The sequence below is a fragment of the Crotalus tigris genome, unplaced genomic scaffold, assembly GCF_016545835.1.
Source record: "Crotalus tigris isolate CLP2741 ecotype Arizona unplaced genomic scaffold, ASM1654583v1 scf7180000017774.6281472, whole genome shotgun sequence".
Taxonomy (NCBI): Eukaryota; Metazoa; Chordata; class Lepidosauria; order Squamata; family Viperidae; genus Crotalus; species Crotalus tigris.
This window is the reverse complement of record NW_024096625.1, coordinates 5,863,612-5,887,409: the sequence shown is the minus strand read 5'-3', so window position 1 is coordinate 5,887,409 and position 23,798 is coordinate 5,863,612. Positions and strand designations below refer to the sequence as shown.

The 23,798-nt window shown below is 37.7% G+C and overlaps 1 protein-coding gene across 4 annotated transcripts in view; it reads right to left on the bottom strand.

The window, feature by feature from the left end:
* Positions 1-23,798, bottom strand: part of RAPGEF5 (Rap guanine nucleotide exchange factor 5) — a 136,089-nt gene that overhangs the window by 21,466 nt on the left and 90,825 nt on the right. For all 4 annotated transcript variants that reach the window (XR_005556506.1, XM_039342130.1, XM_039342131.1 and 1 more), the window contains 7 exons: positions 19,532-19,610; positions 18,295-18,439; positions 16,354-16,451; positions 15,755-15,785; positions 13,619-13,697; positions 8,177-8,326; positions 6,787-6,884 (listed from right to left, as the gene is read on the bottom strand). Coding sequence is in view for 3 of the 4 variants with exons in the window: in XM_039342130.1 (XP_039198064.1) it covers positions 6,787-6,884; positions 8,177-8,326; positions 13,619-13,697; positions 15,755-15,785; positions 16,354-16,451; positions 18,295-18,439; positions 19,532-19,610 (680 nt within the window). In the remaining variant the exon portion in view is untranslated. The remainder of the gene's footprint in view (positions 1-6,786; positions 6,885-8,176; positions 8,327-13,618; positions 13,698-15,754; positions 15,786-16,353; positions 16,452-18,294; positions 18,440-19,531; positions 19,611-23,798) is intronic.

Below are 23,798 nucleotides of genomic sequence, written 5' to 3'. Positions count from 1 at the left end.
TATATACACTGACTCAAAGCATACTTATAGAATAGTGCACACTATTGAAGAACAGCATATAGCTTATGAATAACATATTATTCAATTTATATAAAGTTTATTCTTTATAAAAACTGCCTAGAGTTAGTATTTTAAAGTATAACTATGAACCAAAGTGTAGCCATTTTTAACTGAAGCATGAATTCTGTTACACACATAGCTTCTAGATGAAAAGCAGGCATTCTTATAGATAAACAAGGGAAAACATAAATCCTTTATAATTGCAACTATCCAGTTTGGATAGCAGTTTACCTTGTAGATAAGCTACACCCTTAGTTAGTAGGATGTTACAAATCATGCCACAGAAAAAGGAGGGGAGATAAGAGAGGAACAAAGGGAGCTTTTGATCTAATAATTGGAGAGTCTGGATACTAGGTGGTCAGAAATCATGTGACTCAACCTGGTTATCCACTGGTCTGGTTAGGAAAGATGTGGCGTAATTCTAAGGGACAGGGTATAAAAACTATGCAAAAATTGATTCAACTGCAGACTCTGGGATTTGCAATTACCAAGAGATCCATCAGCTTTTGCAAAAGCTTTAATAAAACTTGTTTTGTTTTCCAATACCCTTGGAGTTGAATATTTATTCCTCACACTGATAAAACCTCTGAAAAGGTAAGCCTACAGTCTATCCTACTAGGTTCCTGCTCCAAACTCTGGAAATCATTTTGCACATTCTATATTTGCAATTATATAAACATAAAAATAATAATCAATAGGATACACAAGGACCATATTGAAGCTAACATCTCAAATCTGTCATACCAATGACAAGTTATTACAAGTAAATTTTAAGTTGTTTTTCTAAAACCTAAATAAGCATGCTGTACTAATAGTACTCTAATAGTTTTTTTATTACTGTATAATTAATCATGTGACTTGGTTCTACATCAGAAATATATCCCACTAAATTCAACTGAATGAATTTCACAGTAAATATGTACCAACATCAAAAGCCAAGGATGATTGACTTCCGGTTTTGGGTTGCAGTGGGTGCAGATACACGAAGACACTTCTCTCTTTGTTATCTGCTTTTCCTCTGCCGGTAGACCCTTAATCGGGTCAAAAAGTTACCCTGGAGGGGTGACTACCGATGAGGAGGACTCATGATGAGAAGGCAGCTCCTTCCGCAGTCCGAGGCAGCTCCTCAGGGCCGACGGAGACAAGATTGGCCAGTAACATGGCCGGTCATTTAGCTGCTCCAGCCGAAAGTCAAAAGAACATCTAAGCGTTAAGAAACCATCGTGGATGATCCCGGTGAGACTTTTCCCTCTCTCTCTTTGCCTAACTACTCTCCTGTTAAAATCCTTTTGGAATTACTTCCCTGCTTTGAAAGAGCTGCCTCTGTTTATCTGGGGAAAAGAGCTTTCCATAACAAAGGAAAAAAACTTCTTATTGACTATTTTTATTTTTGGTTACTTAGGGGCCCTGGAAAAATCTTTATTATAAAACTTTATTATTGTATCTTCTAAGCTGGAGAATATTGTTTTTCTATGTCCTGGACTTATTTTTTTAAAGGGATAAAACTTTATTTTTGGGTTCACAGCTCATTGACTTTGCTAACCTCATTTTTGGTGTCTGGAAGAGACTTTCATAGTTTACTGAGGACACCTTGTGGAGAAATTTAAAACTGCAATTGTCTCTTGTTCTTCTCTTGCTCCAACAGCTGTTATTGGTGGGGGTGGATACTGACTAAATGTTTTGGAATACAGCCCCCACTAAAAGATAACAGGATTGGATTTAGTTACTACTGAAATGGAGAACTCTTATTTACAACTAAATTATAAACTCATACTGGATAAAATTTATGAAGCTACCGAAGAAATATGTTCCCAAATAAGAAAGAGTACTACAGAAATAATAAACAGAAATTATACTGTGAACTTACAAACTGATCTTCAGACTCTATTTGATCATTCTTCAGATCAAAAAATAATAGAAGAGGAATTAATTTACATACAATCTATGGAGACTTTGGATGACCAAAAAATGACTGTAACTAAACTATCTACAATTGCAAAATTAACAGAAATTGACTTGAAATTACAACTGTTGGAGAATTACGACAACTTTGATAATCAACTACTAATTATAAAATTGGACATGATTGAGTGTTTTATAAAGCAGACAAGAGCCAGGCATCAAAAACAGAGGATGGGAAGTCTATTACTGACCCAAATGATATTACCAGCAATAATGGGAGATCTATTTGCTGAAACAGAAGCCTTTATTATGGAAACCTGCTTGGCATAAAAAGAAAGCCAGAATAAGACTAAAAAGAAAAATTTAAAATTATATGTAATGGTTTAAAAAAGTTTTGAGAAATATGGATTGATTTAAGAACTAAGATTTAGAGTTGAAAATGTGTGTTTATTAGAATATATATGTTAAACAGAGTAACAATGTATTTTTTGGAATAATATGTTTATTTGGATGAAAAAAATTTGTAATGGAATGAGAATAAGAATATGAAAGAAGTTTTTAGAGATTTGGATTGATTTAACAACTAATTGAGCATGTTAAGCTAGTAAGACGATGCTTTGTGTAATAATAGGTGTGTTCTTTTTTTTTAGACATGCTAACTATTTGAATGAGATTTAAATGTTATCTGAAGAAATAAGAGATTTGTGATAAAATTAATGATTTATGAGATTAAGAATTAGAATATATCTGGATTAGTATTTTAGAAGGGATACCCGAAGTGATAATACGTTTGTTGTTGTTGTTAATTGCGAAGTCGTGTCCAACCCATCGCGACCCCATGGACAATGTTCCTCCAGGTCTTCCTGTCCTCTACCATCTTCTGGAGTCCATTTAAGTTCATACCTACTGCTTCAGTGACTCCATCCAGCCATCTCATTCTCTGTCGTCCCATTCTTCTATTGCCCTCAATCTTTCCCAGCATTAGGCCCTTCTCCAGTGTGAGTCCTTCCTTCTCATTAGGTGGCCAAAGTATTTGAGTTTCAACTTCAGGATCTGGCCTTCTAAAGAGCAGTCGGGGTTAATCTCTTCTAGGACTGACCAGTTTGAATGCCTTGCAGTCCAAGGAACTCGCAGGAGTCTTCTCCAGCACCATAGTTTAAAGGTCTCAATTCTTTTGCGCTCAGCCTTTCTTATGGTCCAACTTTCACAGCCATACATTGCAACTGGGAAAACCATGGCCTGGACTATACGCACTTTTGTTGGCAGGGTGATGTCTCTGCTTTTTAGTATGCTGTCTAGATTTGCCGTAGCTTTCCTCCCCAGGAGCAAGCGTCTTTTAATTTCTTGGCTGCAGTCCCCATCTGAGGTGATCTTGGAGCCCAGAAAATAAAATCTGTCACTACCTCCATTTCTTCCCCATCTATTTGCCAGGAATTGAGAGGGCCGGATGCCATGATTTTGGTTTTCTTAATGTTGAGTTTCAAGCCAACTTTTGCACTCTCCTTCTTCACCCGCATCAAGAGGCTCTTTAGTTCCTCTTCACTTTCTGCCATTAGAGTGGTATCATCTGCATATCTTAGGTTGTTGATATTTCTCCCGGCAATCTTAATTCCAACTTTTGATTCATCTAGCCCTGCCTTTCTCATGATGTGCTCTGCATATAAGTTAAATAGGCAGGGCGACAGTATACAGCCTTGCCGGACTCCTTTTCCAATTTTGAACCAATCAGTGGTTCCGTGTCCAGTTCTCACTGTTGCTTCTTGACCCGCATATAGGTTTCTCAAGAGACAAATGAGATGGTCTGGTACTCCCATCTCTTTAAGAACTTGCCACAATTTGTTGTGATCCACACAATCAAAGGCTTTTGCATAGTCAATGAAGCAGAAGTAGATGTTTTTCTGGAACTCCCTAGCTTTCTCCATGATCCAGCGTATGTTGGCAATTTGATCTCTAGTTCCTCTGCCTCTTCGAAATCCTGCCTGTACTTCTGGTAGTTCTCGATCCACATACTGCTGGAGTCTAGCTTGTAGGATTTTAAGCATAACTTTACTAGCATGTGAAATGAGTGCAATGGTGCGATAGTTTGAACATTCTTTGACATTGCCTTTCTTTGGAATTGGAATGTAAACTGACCTTTTCCAATCCTGTGGCCACTGTTGAGTTTTCCAAATTTGCTGGCAAATTTGTGTAGCATGTTTACTGCATCGTCTTTTAAGATTTTGAATAGCTCAGCTGGAATACTGTCACCTCCACTAGCTTTGTTGTTGCTCAGATTTTCTAAGGCCCATTTCACTTCACATTCTAGGATGTCTGGTTCGAGGTCAGTGACCATCTCATTGTGGTTATCTGGGGCATTAAGCTCATTCTTGTATAGTTCTTCTGTGTGGTTTTGCCATCTCTTCTTAATCTCTTCTGCGTCTGTTAGGTCCCTGCCATTTTGGTCCTTTATCATGCCCATCTTTGCATGAAACGTTCCCTTCATATCTCCAATTTTCTTGAAGAGATCTCTGGTCATCCCTATTATGTTGTTTTCTTCTATTTCTTTGCACTGTTCATTTAAGAAGGCATTCTTATCTCTTCTAGCTACTCTCTGGAATTCTGCATTCAACTGGGTGTATCTTTCTCCTTTGCCTTTCGCTTCCCTTCTTTCCTCAGCTATTTGCAAAGCTTCCTCAGACAGCCATTTTGCTTTTTTGCATTTCTTTTTCTTTGGGATGGTTTTAGTTGCTACCTCTTGTACAATGTTGCGAACTTCCATCCATAGTTCTTCAGGCACTCTGTCTATCAGATCCAGTTCCTTAAATCTATTTGTCACCTCTACTGTATATTCATCAGGAATATGATTTAGTTCATACCTGAGTGGCCTAGTGCTTTTCCCTACTTTTTTCAATTTAAGCCTAAATTTTGCAACGAGAAGCTCATGATCTGAACCACAGTCAGCTCCTGGTCTTGTTTTTACTGACTGTATAGAGTTTATCTAAGATCAAATTGGACTATGGTAACTGTAAATTAATAAAGTTCAAAAACAGGATTTATAGATATGTAATGTAGAAATAGATTATGTTAAATAGGTTATATTATTTGAGGAAAATAGAGAGGGAACATTTAATGTATTTACTCAAGATATTATATGATTTTGTTTCTGGATGATTGATCACCTAACCACCATGGTGTGTCTTGAGTATTCTGTTGTAAAAGTAAAAAAACCAATAAAATTTGTTATAAAAAAAAAGCCAAGGATGATTCAGAATCGCCATTAATATTTCCTTCAATGTAGTTACAATAACAATTTTTGCAATGTAGAATGCAGGAATGATAGAAGGCAACCAGTTAATTTGAATTATCATATATCACTGTATCATAGGACTTAGAACAAACATTTCTATATACAGACTATTGTTTAATATTAATAAAGATTTAATAAATTCATGTCTTATGCCTTCATAATTTTCCTTATTTTATAACAGATTTTCTTGATTGTAAAAACTTCAGGAAAATAGAGAGTCTGAATTTGTGCAAGTATTTTCCTAAAAATGATATAATAAAGGAGAAAGACACCCTCAGTCCTTCCTTTGGAATGTTTTGGTTGTGTTCATCTCTGTAGATGAACAGTGATTAGTAAAGGAGGTCTTCTTGTTTCCACGTTAGTCCCACTCCTTTACATATATCAGTTTCTACACAGATTTTTTGGGAAATCCTCCTCTATCTGGGCCTGGCTATATACAATAGGAAAAAAACAACAACTGAAAGAATTTTGGCAAAATCAACAGCTCAACGAAGCAGAGGCAAATGATAGAGGGCAACTAGTTAATTCCAGGAGTCAGGACTGAAACAAAATCAACTACTGAAGTTACTAAAACTACATACACTCAATACGGAGATTAAAAAAATAATATACAAAAGAACCCTATTGCAATTCTAAGTATAACTAAATAACTTTTAGCTGTGCCTGAGGTCAGCACCTTCATACTTCCCATCCAAAACCTGACAGAACTCCTTTTCTTCCTTAACTAGAGATTCCTAACAATGATTCACTGTGGGCCCCTAAGGCTACTTGGGTGTTTCAAGCAGGGGTCACCAACCCTTTCTGGGTTGGCTGCTCAGTGGGAAAGGGCGGGACAGGAACCTTTATGCACGCATGTGCATCCACGCAAATGTTGCTGCGTGCACATGCGCGTGAACAGGTCCGTGAGCATGCACGCTCCACAAATGAGGCTGTTAGGGCTGGCATGCGGCTCGTGGCTCTCCTAATGCCAGCAAGAGGCTTGCGGCTCTCCTAATGCCAGCAAGAAGTCCATATACCTGGAGTAGTCATAGGGTAGGGAGAAATGGCCTAGTTCAGTGATGGCGAACCTTTTAGAGACCGAGTGCCCAAATTGCAACTCAAAACCCACTTACAGTATGTATCGTTGGGTGGCCAATTGGGTGGGCATGGCACATTGGGTGGGTGTGGCTGCGGTGGTAACAGTAGACTTGGTGGGACTAAAAAGTTCAATCAATCAATTCCAACTTTGCAAGATTTTTTTTTTCCCGCAAGAAGTTGAAATTGATTGAACTTTTTTTTTTTGTTGCACATGGCGGTGGAGACCTAAAGTGAAAAGGTTTTATAAAACCCAGCCGAAGGCCTAGGACTGGGGCAACAACACACATGCCCACAGAGAGGGCTCTGCGTGCCACCTGTGGCACACATGCCATAGGTTTGCCACCATGGGCCTAGTTAATGATTTCCCTAGCCTCTTTTCATGTTGAGTTTATAGCAGAGTAATACAGTTAATACAGTTTAAAACTTCAAGCCACCTAAAAACAAGAACCACAAAAACTTACCAAAGTATCTGTCAGATCCTTTTGAAATACAAACATACGAGCAGATAACTCAAGAGATTTGGAGATTGCTACATCATTTGGTTGCAATTCATGTTTTTCTTTAAGAGTAGGGAAAAGAATCATAGTAACAAATTAAAACATATTTTTAAACTAAAATCTAGTATCTTCATAGGGCTGCACAGGACTGAAATTTTATTCTCAACTTTTTATTTAACAATTCCCTAGGTTGGTAAAGTCAAATGCTGACTTAAGAACAGAATGTAATTTTTGTACTACCCAAGACTGCTGGACTTGGAGTTGGAAAATACAAATACCTTGGATAGTTATAAAGAATGTTTCTTAGCAGAAAGAAAAGAATTTACAATGTTTGCAGGGTAATAAAAATAGTTCATATAATAAATTGCACCAGCAGTATTTTGATTAACCATATCACATTTTCAGCTATCGCCTTTTTTGAACCCATAACATTGGGACCAAGATGATCAATAAATCAAGACTGGGCATCTCTAAGCAGTATAATTTATTTCAACAAGCAAACAACTTGACTTTTTTTTTAATGGAACATATCATTTATTTTTACACACTGATATCCAAACTCTGAATTAAGGATTTACTTTTTAAAAAAAAAGTCAAGATAGTCCTCGACTTACAACAGTTCATTTAATGGTCTGTTCAAAGTTTCAAGAGCACTGAAAAAGTGACTTATGACCATTTTTCACACTTATGATCGTTGTAGCATCCCCATGGTCACATGTTTATGACAGTTGCAGTGTCCCGGGTCATGTGATCACCTTTTGCAACCTTACAACAAGCCAAGTCAATGGGGAAGCCAAATTCACTTAATAACCATGTTACTAACTTAAGAACTGCAGTGATTCAACTGTGACAAGAAAGGTTGCAAAATGAGGCAAAACCAAATTTCTTACTTAGAAACAGAAATTTTGGGTTCAATTGTGGTCGTAAGTCAAGGACTATCTTTATTTTAGAAAACATTCATTTTCTGAAAGTAATATTTCCCCACAATTTGCCTTCATATCTAAATACCATTTGATTGCTTCAAGGTAGGAATCCATTTTGCAGAGTGCATTTTTGTTATATAGGTAGTTTTAAATTATGATCTGCCTGTCTATCTCTAATTGCAAAACTTACAACATGTTTCTGAAGAAATAAAATCCTTTTCAATGTAGAAATGAAGTGGAATGTATTATACAGCAGAACTAAAGTATTAGTAGTTGTCATGGAAACTACTTTCTGCTTAAAAGTTCTTTATTGTAACTTTGGTCATCAAGCCATGGACCCACAGGAGGAGACCTACATCTGCACTAGAAAATAATTTTCAGATAAGAAACCAAAAATACTATTAAAATATTAATAGCTGTGGATCATTTACCGTCAGAGAATGAAAGAGCCACTAGAGCCAGATCTTCCTGAGAATGTTGGAGCTTCTCTGCTACAATTTTCAACATCTCTTGAACTGAAGTGGATAATTTAGTTTTTACACTGATGTAAGAATGTTCTGTTATATACACACGGCAAAAAACTGTGAAGAGAGAGGAAAAATCATTTTCATCAATAAAAGAAATTCTTATTGAAAAGTGAAAAAACTTTAATGATTGCATTGTTTTAGATGGCTTTGTCATTATCAAAGTCATTCTTTGATAAAAGAAATTACAGTTACTATAGGATTTGGATTTGGAAAAATGAATCCGCTTAAAGATCAGAGTAGCTGTAATTTCTATAAAATAAATTATGATCTAGTGCAGTGTTTCCCAAACTTGACAATTTTAAGGCATGTGGACTTCAACTCCCAGAATTCCACAGCCAGCGTTGCTGGCTGTGGAATTCTGGGAGTTGAAGTCCTCATGCCTTAAAATTGTCAAGTTTGGGAAACATTGATCTAGTGTAATATGTCATCATGTTATATGTCATTGTGTGTTGTTCACTTAAGGTTGTATTTACCCACTTTTAAGAATTGCTGTGACTCAAATGATTTTTATTATGTCCTGATATGTAAAAGCATAATATTCAAAAAGAGTGTACCTTTTTTTTCAAATGACTGCATTATAAAAGGAGTTATTACTTCATCCATATTTTGTGAACCTTGTCAAAGACATCTTTTAACCTCTCTTATATTTAATTTAGATTTGAAACTACTGGCCTATTGATTTTAAAGATAGCAACAGGTAAATTATTATATGCAGGAGAATGTTGAGCCTTACTAATTGTTTCACGTGGAGTCAGTAAACAAAATACAAGGCATCACTGTGCAAAAGCCATCTTTCTTAGAGAGAGGGACTACAACAGGAATAGGAAATGCATCACAGGAACAATAGAGATGAATCATAGAGTAGCTGTCAAACCCTGCGGGCTTGACACTCACCGATGGGGGGGGGGTGGACAGAAGCAGCCAGCCGAGCTGGTGGACGCCATCTGTCTCCAGCACCCCAGCTGATCGTTGGATGATCAGCTGGGGTTCGGGAGTGCCCCCTCTCCTCTGTGGAAGGCTGCTGCCACACGCCACCATCCCTGGCGCATCAGCTGGTGGTCGGACAGTTAGCTGGGCGCCAGGAGTGGCATCTACCCTCGGCGGAGTGCTGTTGCCATAAACAACCAACCCTGGCATGTCGGCTGACCTTCGGACAGCCGGCTGAGCGTCAGGGATGCCGCCTCCCTCCCACGGAGCATTGCCAGCAGCTGGGAGGGAAGCCAGTTGCTGGACACAACAGAGCAGTGCTGGAGATGCCACCAGACAGCTGCAGGAAGTTGGGGGAGGAAGCCAACAGCTAGGATGAGCATCTGGGCATCAGAGACGGCACCGGACACCACTGAATGCAGCAGAGGGCCAGGGGAGGACGCTAGCAGCCAGGAAGTTCAGCCCTGTAGCCTGAAGAAAGCACTTAACAAAGGCACGGCTGGAACGGCTGCAAGAGCAACGGCAATGCAAGGACTTGCAGGGGAAAGGCCGGAAAAGGAACTGGGGGCTTTTACGTTTACAAGCTGGATGCTGGCTTGCTGCTTGGGGCGGGGTTGTAGGGCGGGGAATCCCTATGTAAAGCACTGGGAGTAAACCACTCCCAGTGCTGACTTTCTGTCCCTTAATTCAAGACAAATCAACAAGGACAGGAATTTGAAATACCAAAATAGTAATTTGAGCAACTCTCTTCAACCGTCCGGCCTCCATCTTCTCATTTAGTTTGAGTCTCACAAAATAAGTTATTTTAAAGCTGAACAGAATTTGAACAGACATGGAAATGGCTCTGGCAACCACCTTCCTCCGATATCCAGTGTGCGTGGCAAGCTGCCCTCTTGGCAGATAAGAAGCACTTGGCAAGCAACGGGTCTTCTCAACCAAAGCTCTGGGTGGAGAAGCTGCAACCTTAACGGAACAGCCGGTACACCCTGGGAAGGCACCCGTCCTTGCTGACAAGGGTGGGGTGGAGGTGCTCATAGCTGGGCAGCTCCTGCAGGTCCCCCAGGGCAGCTATTGCCGGCCTCTTCAGCAACATCTTCATCGCCACCCGCCTGATGTCAACGGCACTCACTTTGTCGATCAGGACACAGAGCTCCTGCGGCAGTTTCCTCCCTCCCGTGGCCAAGACCTGTCTCCTGACATCCTCGAAAATGACCGGCTGAGACTCCAGGTTCATTATCAGTATGGACCGCAACCAGGTCTTGGCCCTCTCCAGTTCAACCTCTCCCAGGATTCCAGCCATTAAAACGAATTCCCGGGTAATGATTTCTTTTCGCACAAAATAAATCTTGCATGTCACCTTGTACCTGCGTTCCTGGCCTCTGCTTCCACAGGATGACGAAGGACGGTTTGACAGTAGCAATGTGACACAGGAAACAAATACAATAGAGATGAATGATAGAGCTGCATATAAGGTGAACGTAAGACCCATAACATCTTCTTTTTTCATGTTAACAACGTTATGAAATTTTGGATGAGAACCAGTAACACTTCCTATAGGTTGAGTCTGTCGGATGGTTGTGAACATCTGCCACTATGGGTGAAGTCTGTCCCTCTTTGTACTAAGATTTTCTCTGATCTCACTGAAGTTGCTGGGCAATTCTCACCACTTACTTGGACATTCTGCGTTTGACTGCTGTCAGGTATGCTGGCTCTAGTAGTGGGATTCAAATATGTGAACAACCAGTTCTCTGTGTGGATGCCACTTCCAGAAGTCCATTCTGGATCTGGGCAACAAAAAATTAGCTACCGGTTCTGCCAAACTGGTGTGAACTGGCTGAATCCCACCACTGGCTGGCTCGCTCAGGACTGTTATTAGCATTGGTCTTTGGCATCAATACTGTGCATTTCCTATTGCCAGTGGGTAAGTGTGGCCCGGTAATACCACATGAATCAGGCTTGTCGGCTGCAGATCAGGCTTCTCAGTTGCATGCAGATCCACACAATTGTGATGAGAGAGAGTTCCACTAGATGTCCACTAGATAGGAGCGTGGTGCCACCTGTTGTAAACAGATACCCATTTTCCATTTTCGATCTCCAGGTAATGGTTTCATACAAACTCATTCTCCAATATTCAAATCTGGCAAATCTCTGGCTGATTTGTCATATTTTGCCTTGAATACTTGTTTCTTAAGCCGTAACTTTTCTGGGACACCTCACAGAGGGCTCAAGCAAGTTATTTGTCATTGGTAAGGAGATCTTCAGTCTCCTTGATATCAATCTCTGTGCCAGACTACTGTCCATGCCCTTGGTTGGAGTATTTCCCCAATGTAAAATGGCCTTCCATGACTCTTTACCATCACTTTGCACCTTCTTGCATAAATTTTTAACCAATCTTCACCGCTGATTCAGCTTTGCCATTAACTTGTGGATGATGTAGTGAGGAAGTTACATCCTCAAACTCCCACTCAGCGGCAAATTTCCTAAATTGTAGGCTTGCAAACTGAGGACCATTAACCAAGATCGCTTTATCTGGTTGGCCATAATGTGCAAACTGAGCCTTGCATCTCTTAATGGTAGTTTCAGCAGACAAGTCAGGAAGAAGTTCAATTTCCCAAAAGTCTGAATAATGATCACCTAGTATCAGGCACTCTTTTACTGCATAGTTCTATACTGACAATCTATACTGACAATCTGCCAAGGATGTGAAATGTATATCAGTGATACCCTGAGCAGGGCTACATCAGATCAGATGACACCTGAAGGAGAGCACAAGCATCATACGGTTTGTTGGTTGCAACAGGAACAAACCTTCTTTGCTGAAGTCAATCAAGCAGACTTGATTGACACAGTCACAAATCAATGGCTACGTCAGCTCAAGCAACACATAGACACTGATGCAACTTTACAGGTAATAAAAGTATCGTTCTGAGTGGGTGGCCAGATGAAAAGGAGGCAGTTCCTGCAATTGTGAGGGAATATTGGTCCTTCAGAGAGGAGATCAGCATACAAGATGGTATCTTGTACAAGGGCCCAAGAGTCATAGTGCCAAAGTCACTGAGAGCAGAGATGTTATTGCGCATATACTCAAGCCACAATGGGGGTGAGGCCTGCTACAACAAGCTTGTGATACTCTTTATTGGCCTAACATGCAAGGCAAAATCAAAGACTTTGTTAGCAATTGTCCCACTTCTGACACCATGTTTCATGACGAGTCAGTAAATACAATACAAGGAATCACTGTGCAAAAGCCATCTTTCTTAGAGAGAGGGAATACAGAAACAACAGGAACAGGAAATGCATCACAGGAACAACAGAGATGAATCATAGATTAGCAATGTGACTCAGGAAACAAATACAATAGAGGTGAATGATAGAGTTGCATAAAAGGTAAATATAACACCCATAACACTAATAATAGTAAAGACAGTTAACCTAAATTTCAGGGTATGGTACAAATTTCTTAAATTCTCACATTATTCAATTAAGTGAAGCAAGTCCAATACTGTACATTTGTTGATGGACGTAACAGAATGTTGGAAATTTTAAAATATTGTTTCTTTCGTGACTGAAAGATACATTTGGAAGATTTTAGAGTGGAAGTTTAAGTTTGATCACAGATCATGCATAACACTTATAATTTTGAGATAATTGTAATTTGACAATTTAGACAAATACATGTTTAAAAGTACTTGGACAAAAACAGTATTAACTGTTATATTCTTAATTCTTTCTTTGAAGCCAATGAAGTATTGCAAGAATTTAGATGGTCTGAAACTGCAAAGTGGCAACACTTTGCATTTAAATACAAGCAAACTAGCAGAGGCCATATGGAAACAACTATAAGGCACTGGAAAACTCTCCAAGGGCTTGTTGGAAGCCAAGTGAATCCATAAGTTGCCTGAGACAGACCAATCTAACAGGATTATCTTCCCAGACAAACTATGATACAGCACAGTTATTAATGTCCTCCACTTACAAATCATTGTTCCAAGATTAAAACTGTATCAAGTGTGTGGCTCTCAATGTTAAGTTGTGTGCCTTGGGAAAACCCCATAGTTGTCAAAGCAGAAATGAACAAATTCTTGAAGAATTCCCATGCTCCTCCCATTATGTAGTCAAGATTGGTGCACCATCCAAAATCCAATTGGGGAGATTTGAGGTAAAGGCATTCTTTCATCATTATCCAACCCAAACCAGTTTCCAATTATACTGGTCATGTCTGCTTTTTCTCCTTCACCCACCAGGTTGTGGAGAAACAAGGTCACAACCCTGGAATTTAACAGAATCCATTTGACTCTACAAGGACATTGTGCTAGAAGGAGGAGGGAAAAGTTGGAATAGGAATCAGGTCCTTACCATCGAAACAGCAGATGCTCTTAATACAATATTTATTTCTTTTTGTGTTTTATTCATACTTACCTTCTTCTGTTTCATTCACAGGTTCTCTGGTCTGAAGCCAGTTCTGCTTGAGGCTGTATTGATGTAAAATGGCTTTATGCTATAGAATTTTAAAAAATGCCAAAATTATTGGATGTTTTAAAAAAAGGAATCAAAGAAAAAAGTCTATGAACAGTTTGTCAAAATAAACTATTCATGGAAATTCATATTCTATTCATGGAAAACAGGAGATGTGAAGATGAATACACACACACACACACAAATTTTAAGAAAACATTACTGAAACTTTATTTTCTGCTTCTGATACTTTTATTTTATTATTTATTCATTCATTCAATTTCTGTTGCTGCCCATCTCAATCTAATTTACTGCAGGCAGGTAATGTCACAATAATTAAAAGCATAAAATAAAAAAATGGTTACAAATTGCATGTATAGGCAACAGAAAATTATCTTGGTAACTACATAAAAATTACTAATGCAACCAGATAATAAAACCCCTAACACAAGGGTGTCATAGTGCCAGCCCACAGGCCAGTTGCATCATGCGGAGGCTGCGCCACCCCAGCTCTGGCAATGCGAAAAAAGTCGCAATACATCGCGACACATCACATGACACAGCGAGTTTAACACCCATGTCCTAACACATTTGGGAACCCAGATTCGGGCACATAGTCAGATCTTTAAAGCCTTTCAAAAGACTAACATAGTCAGGGCCATCCTAAATTCCAAAGGAAGGATGTTTAAGAGCATGAGCTACTGCCAAGAAGATATAACTCCTGGACTCTACCAGCCAACATTTTTTGGCTGATGGGACCTACAATCAACCTATTATATTGAGTTGGATGGGTAGAAACTATTGGGAGAAGACATTCCCTTACATACTCACTCCCAAGCTATGTACCATTTTAATGGTGAGAACCAACACTTTGAATTGCATCTGGAAACACGAGAGCAGCCAATGCAACTCCCATAGTAGTGATTTTAATCATGCTGCATAACTGGCACCATTAACTACCGTACTTGTGTCTCAATTTGACCAGTCTCAATTTGACCAGTTGAATATTCCAAATACTCATTAAGGGCAGTCCCATGTAGAGAGTGTTACAGTAATCCAAATAAGAGGTAACTGGGAGCAAGTTCTGGAATGACTGAATTCATATTTGAAAACTGTTTACTGTTACCCACACCCTAGTCACCTCCAGTTTTGACTATGCAAATGTGCTCCACATGGGGTTGGCCTTAAAAGTATCTAGAAGTTTCAATCGATTAAAAAATGGGGTGGTTTTGTGCAAGCCAAGATTTGCACATGTATCACTTCTCTTGCAGGAACTGCACTGGCTGCTAATTTGGTTCCGGGCCCAATTCAAGGTGCTGACTATCACCTTTAAAGCCTTACATGGCTTGGGACCAGGTTATTTGAAGGACTGTTTTTCCCCCAGTCATATTTACCCAATTCATCAGTGCAAGGAAGCAGGGAATATTATGAGCCCCCTCTTCTAGTGAAATCAGAATATTATGAGCCCCCTCCATCTAGTGAAATCAGAAAGCCTTCTCCCTGATGGCTCCCCTCTCCTCCCCCCCAGAACATTGTCCTTGTAGAGATAAGACTTTGAACCCTGAAGATATGGTTCTGCCAATAGGCCGGGGACCCCAAAGTGATATGGAACTTATCAAGTGATTTATTGGCTTTTTTTGTAAGCTATCCAAAATCACTAGGAATGCGTTGGGAGGCCATGTAAATTTTCTACATAAATACATAAATAAAATTTTCTGTCAAGAACACACTTAAACATTAATTTCTCTAAATTTGGGAATACATTACTTACACAGGTAAAGACATACTGGAATATACTCTTTCTTTCTGTCATTACTCCTAGCAGTTGCATTCAATATGCAAGAAATATTACTTGGCTTCTCCACAATGCATGCAAACAAACTACCCGTTAATTTTGCTACAAGCATCTTCTCTTTGTTTCTATGGTTGGAAGCAGAGCCACATCATTAGCAAACAGTTTTAATAATGCCAGCAGAAAAGTGTAGCTTGCCTATTTATTTATTTTGGCTGTTTGTTTTCATTAATTAAAAGAATCAAAGGCAAAGAAAAATGAAGTTACTAAATTAGAATACAAATAATTTTACCATATTTTCATATTACCTTTTTATGAGGTGAATATTCATCAACTGTGCTAAAAGAAAAAAATATGTATGTTATTCATTTTTCTAATAAAAATGCTTTTAGTATTGGTTTAGATCTCCACTAAAAAGGGGCATAGAATCTAATGGCCTAGAAGTTGGATCTTCACACATTTAATTCAACACTTTTAATAATACACCACACTGACTCTAGCTATGTTACTATTATATATGACTAATTATATCACTTATTACTATACATTGTTATTAGCTAATAATCTATAACAACAATTGTTGTGACAGTAATCATTGGTAGGAATAATATTTATAGCATTTGTTTACACAAAACTCTTGCCTACATAAAAACTAATCCAATAGCTCTCTAACAAACCTTTTTACATTACTAGTAAGAATGGACTACTAGATTGCAATAATAATTTGTGTATCAAACCTATTCTTTCAAGTTATTCCCTTACAAACTATACAAAACCAAAGCTAGCCTATACAAACATTAAATACTTAAAATCAGACCACTTGATATTATTTATTCACAAAAAAACCATTATAATTAGCAAAAAAACTAATTATAACTCTTTAAAGGAAGAAATATAAAAAACTTACTGACGACGATGCATTCCAAGTAATTTCTGAAATTCTTTCAGGTCTTTCTCCAATATAGGGTACTCATACACATCATCTAACACATTTCTATATATTGTCTAAGGAAAGAAGAAGTTGAGAGAAAAGGGGGAAGAGAAAGAATCAAAAAATATATGCTACAGCTTTGCGGTAATCCAGTTAAAGCAATACTTCACAAATGTTTCATGTTAAGATTTTCATGTTGGAAAGAGGATTTTTAAAGGTTTTTTTTACAAATGTTTCATGTTAAGATTTTCATGTTGGAAAGAGGATTTTTAAAGGTTTTTTTTAGAGCCAGTGTAGTGTAGTGGTTTAATGCAGAGAATGAGTTCAAGTCTGCTTTAGGCATGAAGTGAGTTCAGTAGCATTGGGCCCATCACTTTTTCTCAACCCTAGGAAGAAGGCAATGGCAAACCACTTCCAGATATCCTTGCCAAGAAAACTGAGGCACTAGTGCAGGCAGTGGCCAGGAATCAAAAACTGACTTGAAGGGACACAACCACCAGTCAATATTAGTTATCTTGAAAGGCAGTATCTTAGTTACCTTATTGCTGATATATGCTGAATAACTGAAAATAAAACCTTTCAAAAGAGTACTTAAAAATAGTCATTATGTGCTTTGTTGATTATAGAAAGATCTTCAGTATTGACTATACTAAGATATGAACTGTTCTTAAGAAAATGAGAATCCCAGAACATTTCAGTGTTCTCACATAAAGCACAATCAAAAAGCATCATGGTGTAAAAGACTCACTGTAAATTGGCAAAGAAGTGAAAGACTGCTGTGTAGTTTTATTTATTCATTTATTCAACCTACATACAAAACATATATTGATGCGGTTTGGGGGGAAATGGGCGGGCAAGACCGAATGTGGTTTGTATCAATTTGTTTTATTTTTTATCTGAAGTATTTGTAAGATTGTTATGTATTATAAAGTTGAAAATAAAATTTTTTACAAAAAAAAACATATATTGAGGGAAGCTGAATTAGAGAAAGATTAATATTGCTTTAAAATTGGAGGAAGGGACTCAATAATTGTGCTAGGATGATGACAATACAAGTGATTTGAATGCTCCAGATTAAGTATAAAGAAGATCAAGTAAGAAACCAGCCTGACAACTAACAATAAAAACACCAAAGCGATAGACAGCTTCCGCCTTTTAGAATCACCTACCAACACAAAAGGAAATACTCAGGAGACTCTCTGAGGAAGGCTATAATAGTGGGCAGGTTGGTGACAAAAAGTTTTTTTGGGGAGAAAATCTATATACATGGTTGCTAAGAGTTGTTATTAATTTAATGGAACATAATTTATTAAATTTTATGACAACTATTTTATCATCTATGTACTTTCCACAACAGGTCAAGATTTATTACTCCATCTTAATCCTCTTTTTTTATATAAGGTTACAATCCCCTTTTCCACCTTTCATATAATTGTGAAAAATTAAGAAAAGTAAAGGATTTCATGACCACTCCATGGACATTACATATGTAATGTATAAATGCATTATTAGAACACCAGTTCCTCTGAATTCTGGAATCACAGTTAATTGTGCACTTTTAGATCGTAACAGAAGAGCAATTATTTGTAGGCTATGTACTCTTCATTTAGAAGCACCCAGAGAATGTTAGGAGATACTACATTATAAATGCTGATCCTATATCCAGTAAGTGTGCGTAACTCAAATATACCATTACAGGAAGTGGTGGGATTCAGCCAGTTCGGCAGAACTGGTAGCTAATTTTTTGTTGCCCAGGCCCAGAATGGATTTCTGGAAGCACATCCAACAGAGAACTGGTTGTTCACATATTTGAATCCCAACACTGATTACAGGTTGCAGAGATTAAGGTACATTTTTGGATTTTTTTAAAAAAATTATAATTACTGTATTGTACAGAAAATATCTAGATAAACATACCTTAAGAAATTGCTTCAAATGCTCATCTTCATGCAACCAATCTTTGTAGAGTGAAGTCCACTGTGACACCAAATGCAAGACTTTTCGCTTTCTACAGGGAACATCAACAATTTCATCCTTGTCTTGATGGTTCTTAGCACAATAAGTGGAGATAAATTAAGGTGAAATCTCAAAAACAACAAAAATTTTCACTGTTGTCTGAATATACAATTTTTGCAATTTATGTAAGCAGCTTTAATTCTGATGAAACTTTAAAATATAATGAAAAAAATCAAATGTTCATTTGTATGTAAGGTTTATTCAGTAATAATTTTAAAACATTGTTATATACTAAGTAATACTGAATGTGAAAGTGTCTCTTAACAGAAGGTAAAATTTAGTATACAACAAAATTTCTTTCTTACATACTAAGTAATGGATGGAAGGAACTATGTAAAGGTTAAGGTAAGGTTAAAATACAAAAGATAGTAGCATTTCTCATTTACATATTTTTTAAAAATAAATTCTAAACTTGTTCTATTTTCCCCATCTTTTATTTATAGTTACTACATTTATTAATACTTTTTTTTACATTTCTATTCCATCTTCCAAGATCAGGATAGAAGGTTCCCATCTTATATCTGGATAAAGAAAACATTGCAAGGGATTGCAATTTCCCAAATATTACAACAGAATTAAGTAATCATCTAGGTTATCTTATTTTTTTCTTTTAGTACAGAAATTATAACAATAAATAAAACACAAACATAATTAAATATAATTGTAAGCCGCTGAGAATCAGTATAAGCCATTCAGAATGACTTATACAGTGAGATGGGTGGCATATAAATTTGATTAATAAATAATTTCTGAATATAACCAGTGATCTCAAATTATTAAACTAAAACTATACTTCATATAGCACTGCCAGTGAAATTCTCAAATGCTATTAGGCTATGCTGAAAATTAAAGTAATAGCTGTACTATATCCCTGTAAGCTGATTAAAGGAAGTGGTATCATCGATTAAAAGAGCCTATTATTACCGGTTTTTATTGGGAATGGAAGTAAATTATTTTATAATCCTAAATCTGTCTTTCCATCTATGAAAACTGAGATATAAGCATAGACATATCTACTGCAATGATTAATAAATTCTCATTAATAGGGGCAAATTTGCCTTATATGTAACTTATAAAGATCATTAGAAACAATGAGGCCTGAGTGACTGGTTCCCTATTCTTCTACAGAGAAGGATATTGTCTCAGCAGAGCTTGACACAAGTCATCTGTTGTCATGAAGACTGTGTATGTAAGAAGGAAGTCATCCAGAAGAGTTTCTACAAACAAAGAAGAAAATAATAATCAATTTTAAAGCATATTATTAATAAAGCTCAAACTATGACAGTAAGAAAGTCACAATAAATATAAGAGCAAAGTTTCAGATAAATATTTAAAGATAAATATATAAATCTTAAAATAAAAACTATTTTACTAAAATAAAACAAATTTATAATTCTGAAAATCAAATTAATGTCTGTATCCCAATTTAACCAAGAACCACATATGGGACAGTCCAAAGTGGAAGACCACACAATTTATATGAATGAATACTCTTCTATTTTGTTATATTAGTATTTTTGCAATCTATAAATATCTTTGTTAGATTCTACATGACCAGGATGTAGTTCAAATGGATATGAGCTTCAAAAGGATATGGGTCTCCCAAAACAATATACAAGAGATAATTTCTACTGAAAAAGGAATTGCTACAGCACATATAACAGTGTTGGCGAACCTATGGCATGGGTGCCAGAGGCGGCACTCAGAGCCCTCTCTGTGGGCACGCATGCGGTCACCTCATTCCTAGGTCTTCAGCTGGGTTGTATAAAACCTTTTCGCTTTAGGCCTCTGCCGCCTTGTGCAAAAAAAAAAAAAAAAAGGGGGGGGTTCAATCAATCAGTCAACTTCAACTTCTTGCAGGAAAAAAAAAGATCTTGCAAAGTTGAAATTGATTGATCGAACTTTTTAGTCCCACCCAGTCTGCCGTTACCATCACAGCCATGCCTAGCCAACGGGCCACACCCAGCCAATGGCCACACCCACCCAGCACCCAACGATGCCTAAATAGGTTTTAAGTTGCAGTTTAGTCACTCGCTCTCTAAAAATGTTCGCCATCACTGACATATAAAATTGATTTCAGCTTTTTAAATACTTTACAAAAGGTAATGTACTTCATTGCAAGATAACTTGAAATACGGCATTGTGTGCACCCACTCAAAAGGAAGCTCCACTAAATTTAACTGGACTTAGATTAGTAAGCAGCGATGATCAACCTGTATTAAAAAGCCAACCATCAACACACCCCAATCAACATCTAAAAAGACACATACAATAGGCGCTATAAATACCACACACTCTGCAAGAGAGACGTTCCCTGGGGATGGGTTCCAGCATAAGTCTGAAAGCTTGGAAGACAAAACCTCTCCTCCCGGTGACCAACTCAGATTGGATCCTACATCAACCTGTATTGTTTACAATAGCCTGTCATGTCAGTGAAATTTATTTTATTTATTTATTATATTTTTCTCCTGCCTTTATTACTTTATAAGTAACTCAAGGTGGCAAACTTATGTTATGCAGTGTTCCTTTCTCCCCCTTTTTTCCTCAGAATAACACAGTGAGGTGGGCTTGGTTGAGAGAGAGAAAGAATGACTGATCAAAAGGCACACCCAGCTGCCTGTATGCCTAAAGGGAGAGGGCTAGAATTTATAGTCTCCTGGTTTTAAGACCAGCATCTTAACCACAACATCAAACTGGCTCTCTTGTGAAAATGAGGTATTTTGATTGCTGAAAATCAGTAGAATTTCTAGCCACTTTGAATGAAAAATACCTAGATATCATAGCATAATCCATATTTTAACACCATTAAAATAAAATAAAATCCCAATTGTATCCATACTTCTGAAAACATAAAAATATCCTATTCCTTTTCAACTAACGAAGTTATTCAAAGCACAGAAAGTTAGGAAGAATAGAAAGCCAAAGAAATTAAAGATGACATAAAATAAAATAAATCTAACTTATATTAACCAAATCCTGTTACTTTTTACCTTTCCAGCAAACTTTCTTTGCATTCATCATACCCACATTCCTAATTTGCTCTTAAATGTCTTAACTTTCCAAAATATTTTTACTTTCTAAGTTATTAACTGTAAAGTATACTGTTGTTCTGATTACACCTATATTCTGTATTCTACTTTGCTTTGACCAAAATTGAAAATACAGGTAGTCCTCAAGTTATGATCACAATTGAGATCAAAATTTCGGTTGCTAAGCAAGGTGGTTGTTTAGTGACTCGCACCTAATTTTACAACCTTTTTTGACCTGGTTGTTAAGTGAATTGCTGCAGTAAAGTTGTTGTTAAGTGAAACTGGCTTCCCCCACTGACTTTGCTTGTCAGAAGCCAGGTGCAAAAGGTTGCAAATGGGGATCACATGACTTCAGAATGCTGCCACAGTCATAAATACAGTCTGGTTGCCAAGCACCCAAATTTTGATCACATAATCATGGGGATACTGCAACGATCATTAAGCGTGAGGAATAGTTGTAAGTTACTTTTTTGAATGCCATTGTAATTTTGAACAATCACTAAATGAATGACTGTTAGTCAAGGACTACCTGTACAACTAGAATAGTCATTAAATATAAAACAGTATATGCATACCAATGGTGGTCTTTACAATAAACAATTAAACAAACATTAAAAGCAGGAACAGATCAAATGGATCAATTCATCAGACCAAAGACCTTTGTAAACTATAATAAATGCTATTAAGAAGGGAAGGGAAAGGGATCTGATCGTATGTTTTAAAAAATATATACATGAATCAATTTTTGGTCACATACTGTATGCTACAAGAATAAGAATTATTTTGCAAGTAAAATCTCAAATTTTTACTACTCCTAAGATAAAGAAATCAATATTTTTACTAATGGTTTATACTGGCTGCAGTCTGACCAGCATATATGATGTTACTTATCTATCTAACCAAAATGAAACCAATTGTTGATGATTGCAATCTATCTATACATCCTATCGAATTATTTCAATCAGCAAAATTTAAAATCTGATAATAGGTAAGAAGAAAAAATGTATTAAGCCTGTGCTATTTTCACAGCCTCACCAATCCTACTGATTTCAAAGAGAGGTTTCTAGTTTAAAGAATGAAAAGGCATTCACTGTTCAAATGGAAAGTACGCTACACTGTAGCCATGAAACTCCATGGTTCCAATTTCCACATCATTTTGCACATTCCTGTTTCAACTGAACTCAACATGCATGCGTGAAATTGGCTGGATAATAAGACCTCAGGAGGTTTAACTTTCAGGATTTCCTAATTAGCATTTTGAAAGAGAAAGTCATATTCTCTTCCAATAAGTGGGAGTGATTCTCAGAATGTGGAAAGGAAAGGAAAGGAAAGGAGAGGAAGAGAATTTTTTTTAAAAAGGATGCTCTTACATACATTTCAATCTATATTTTCATCTACTTGCACATAGTACTGAAACAAGAATATTGCTTATGCCTTAAGAAATACAGAAACCCAATCTCAAAGAAGAAAAAACAGGAGTAATTTCCCCCATACAATGTAACAATGCAATACTGTAACAATCACTACATGGGACAGAAAGGTAGAAGATTGCCAAGACTGTATCCATAAACATTATCTGGCAACAGAAAAACATAATGAAAACTCCATTTCTGCAACATATAGGCTCAACCACAGTTTCAATCAGAAATTTAGAGATCAAGCCAAATCTAAAACCGCTAAGGAATTTGTGGTAGCTTGGCTTTCAGACAAATCAGGTATCAGTGGACACACAGAAATAAACGTCTTTGCATACCATTTAAAAGACAGAATCAAAAGCCTAGGAAGGGAATAAACAGCCTAGATCAGGGATGTCAAACTGCCGGCCTGTGGACCAGATGTGTCATGCCAAAACTGCGCCCACCCCATTGCTAGCAATGGGAAAAAAGTCATGATACATCACAACACATCACGTGACGTAACAAGTTTGACACCCGTGGCCTAGTTTATATGTCAGTGGTGGCGAACCTATGGCACAGGTGCCAGAGGCGGCACTCGGAGCCCTCTCTGTGGGCACACGTGTCATTGCCCCAGCCTTGCCTCCTCCTGCGACCCCCTCCTCTCCATCAGCCCCCCTGAAGGAGAGTTGCCCTCGAGCGTAGCCCACATGGAACAGCGCAGCCAAGGACATGGCAGCCAGGTAGCGCAGACAAGACTCTACCCTCACACCCCATCATGCAGTTGATGCTGCAGGGTGCGGGCAGAGGATGTGGCCGCCATAGCGCTGCTGGGCTGCCTGGGCAATCTGCGGCGGGCCCTGGAGGCGGTGAGTGGTCCTGTGGGCAGGCGGGAGGGATGGGGGAGTGGAGTGGGAGCGGAGCAGAGGGATGGAGTGGGGGCAGGGCCAGTTTTTGGGCACTCGGTCTCTAAAAGGTTCGC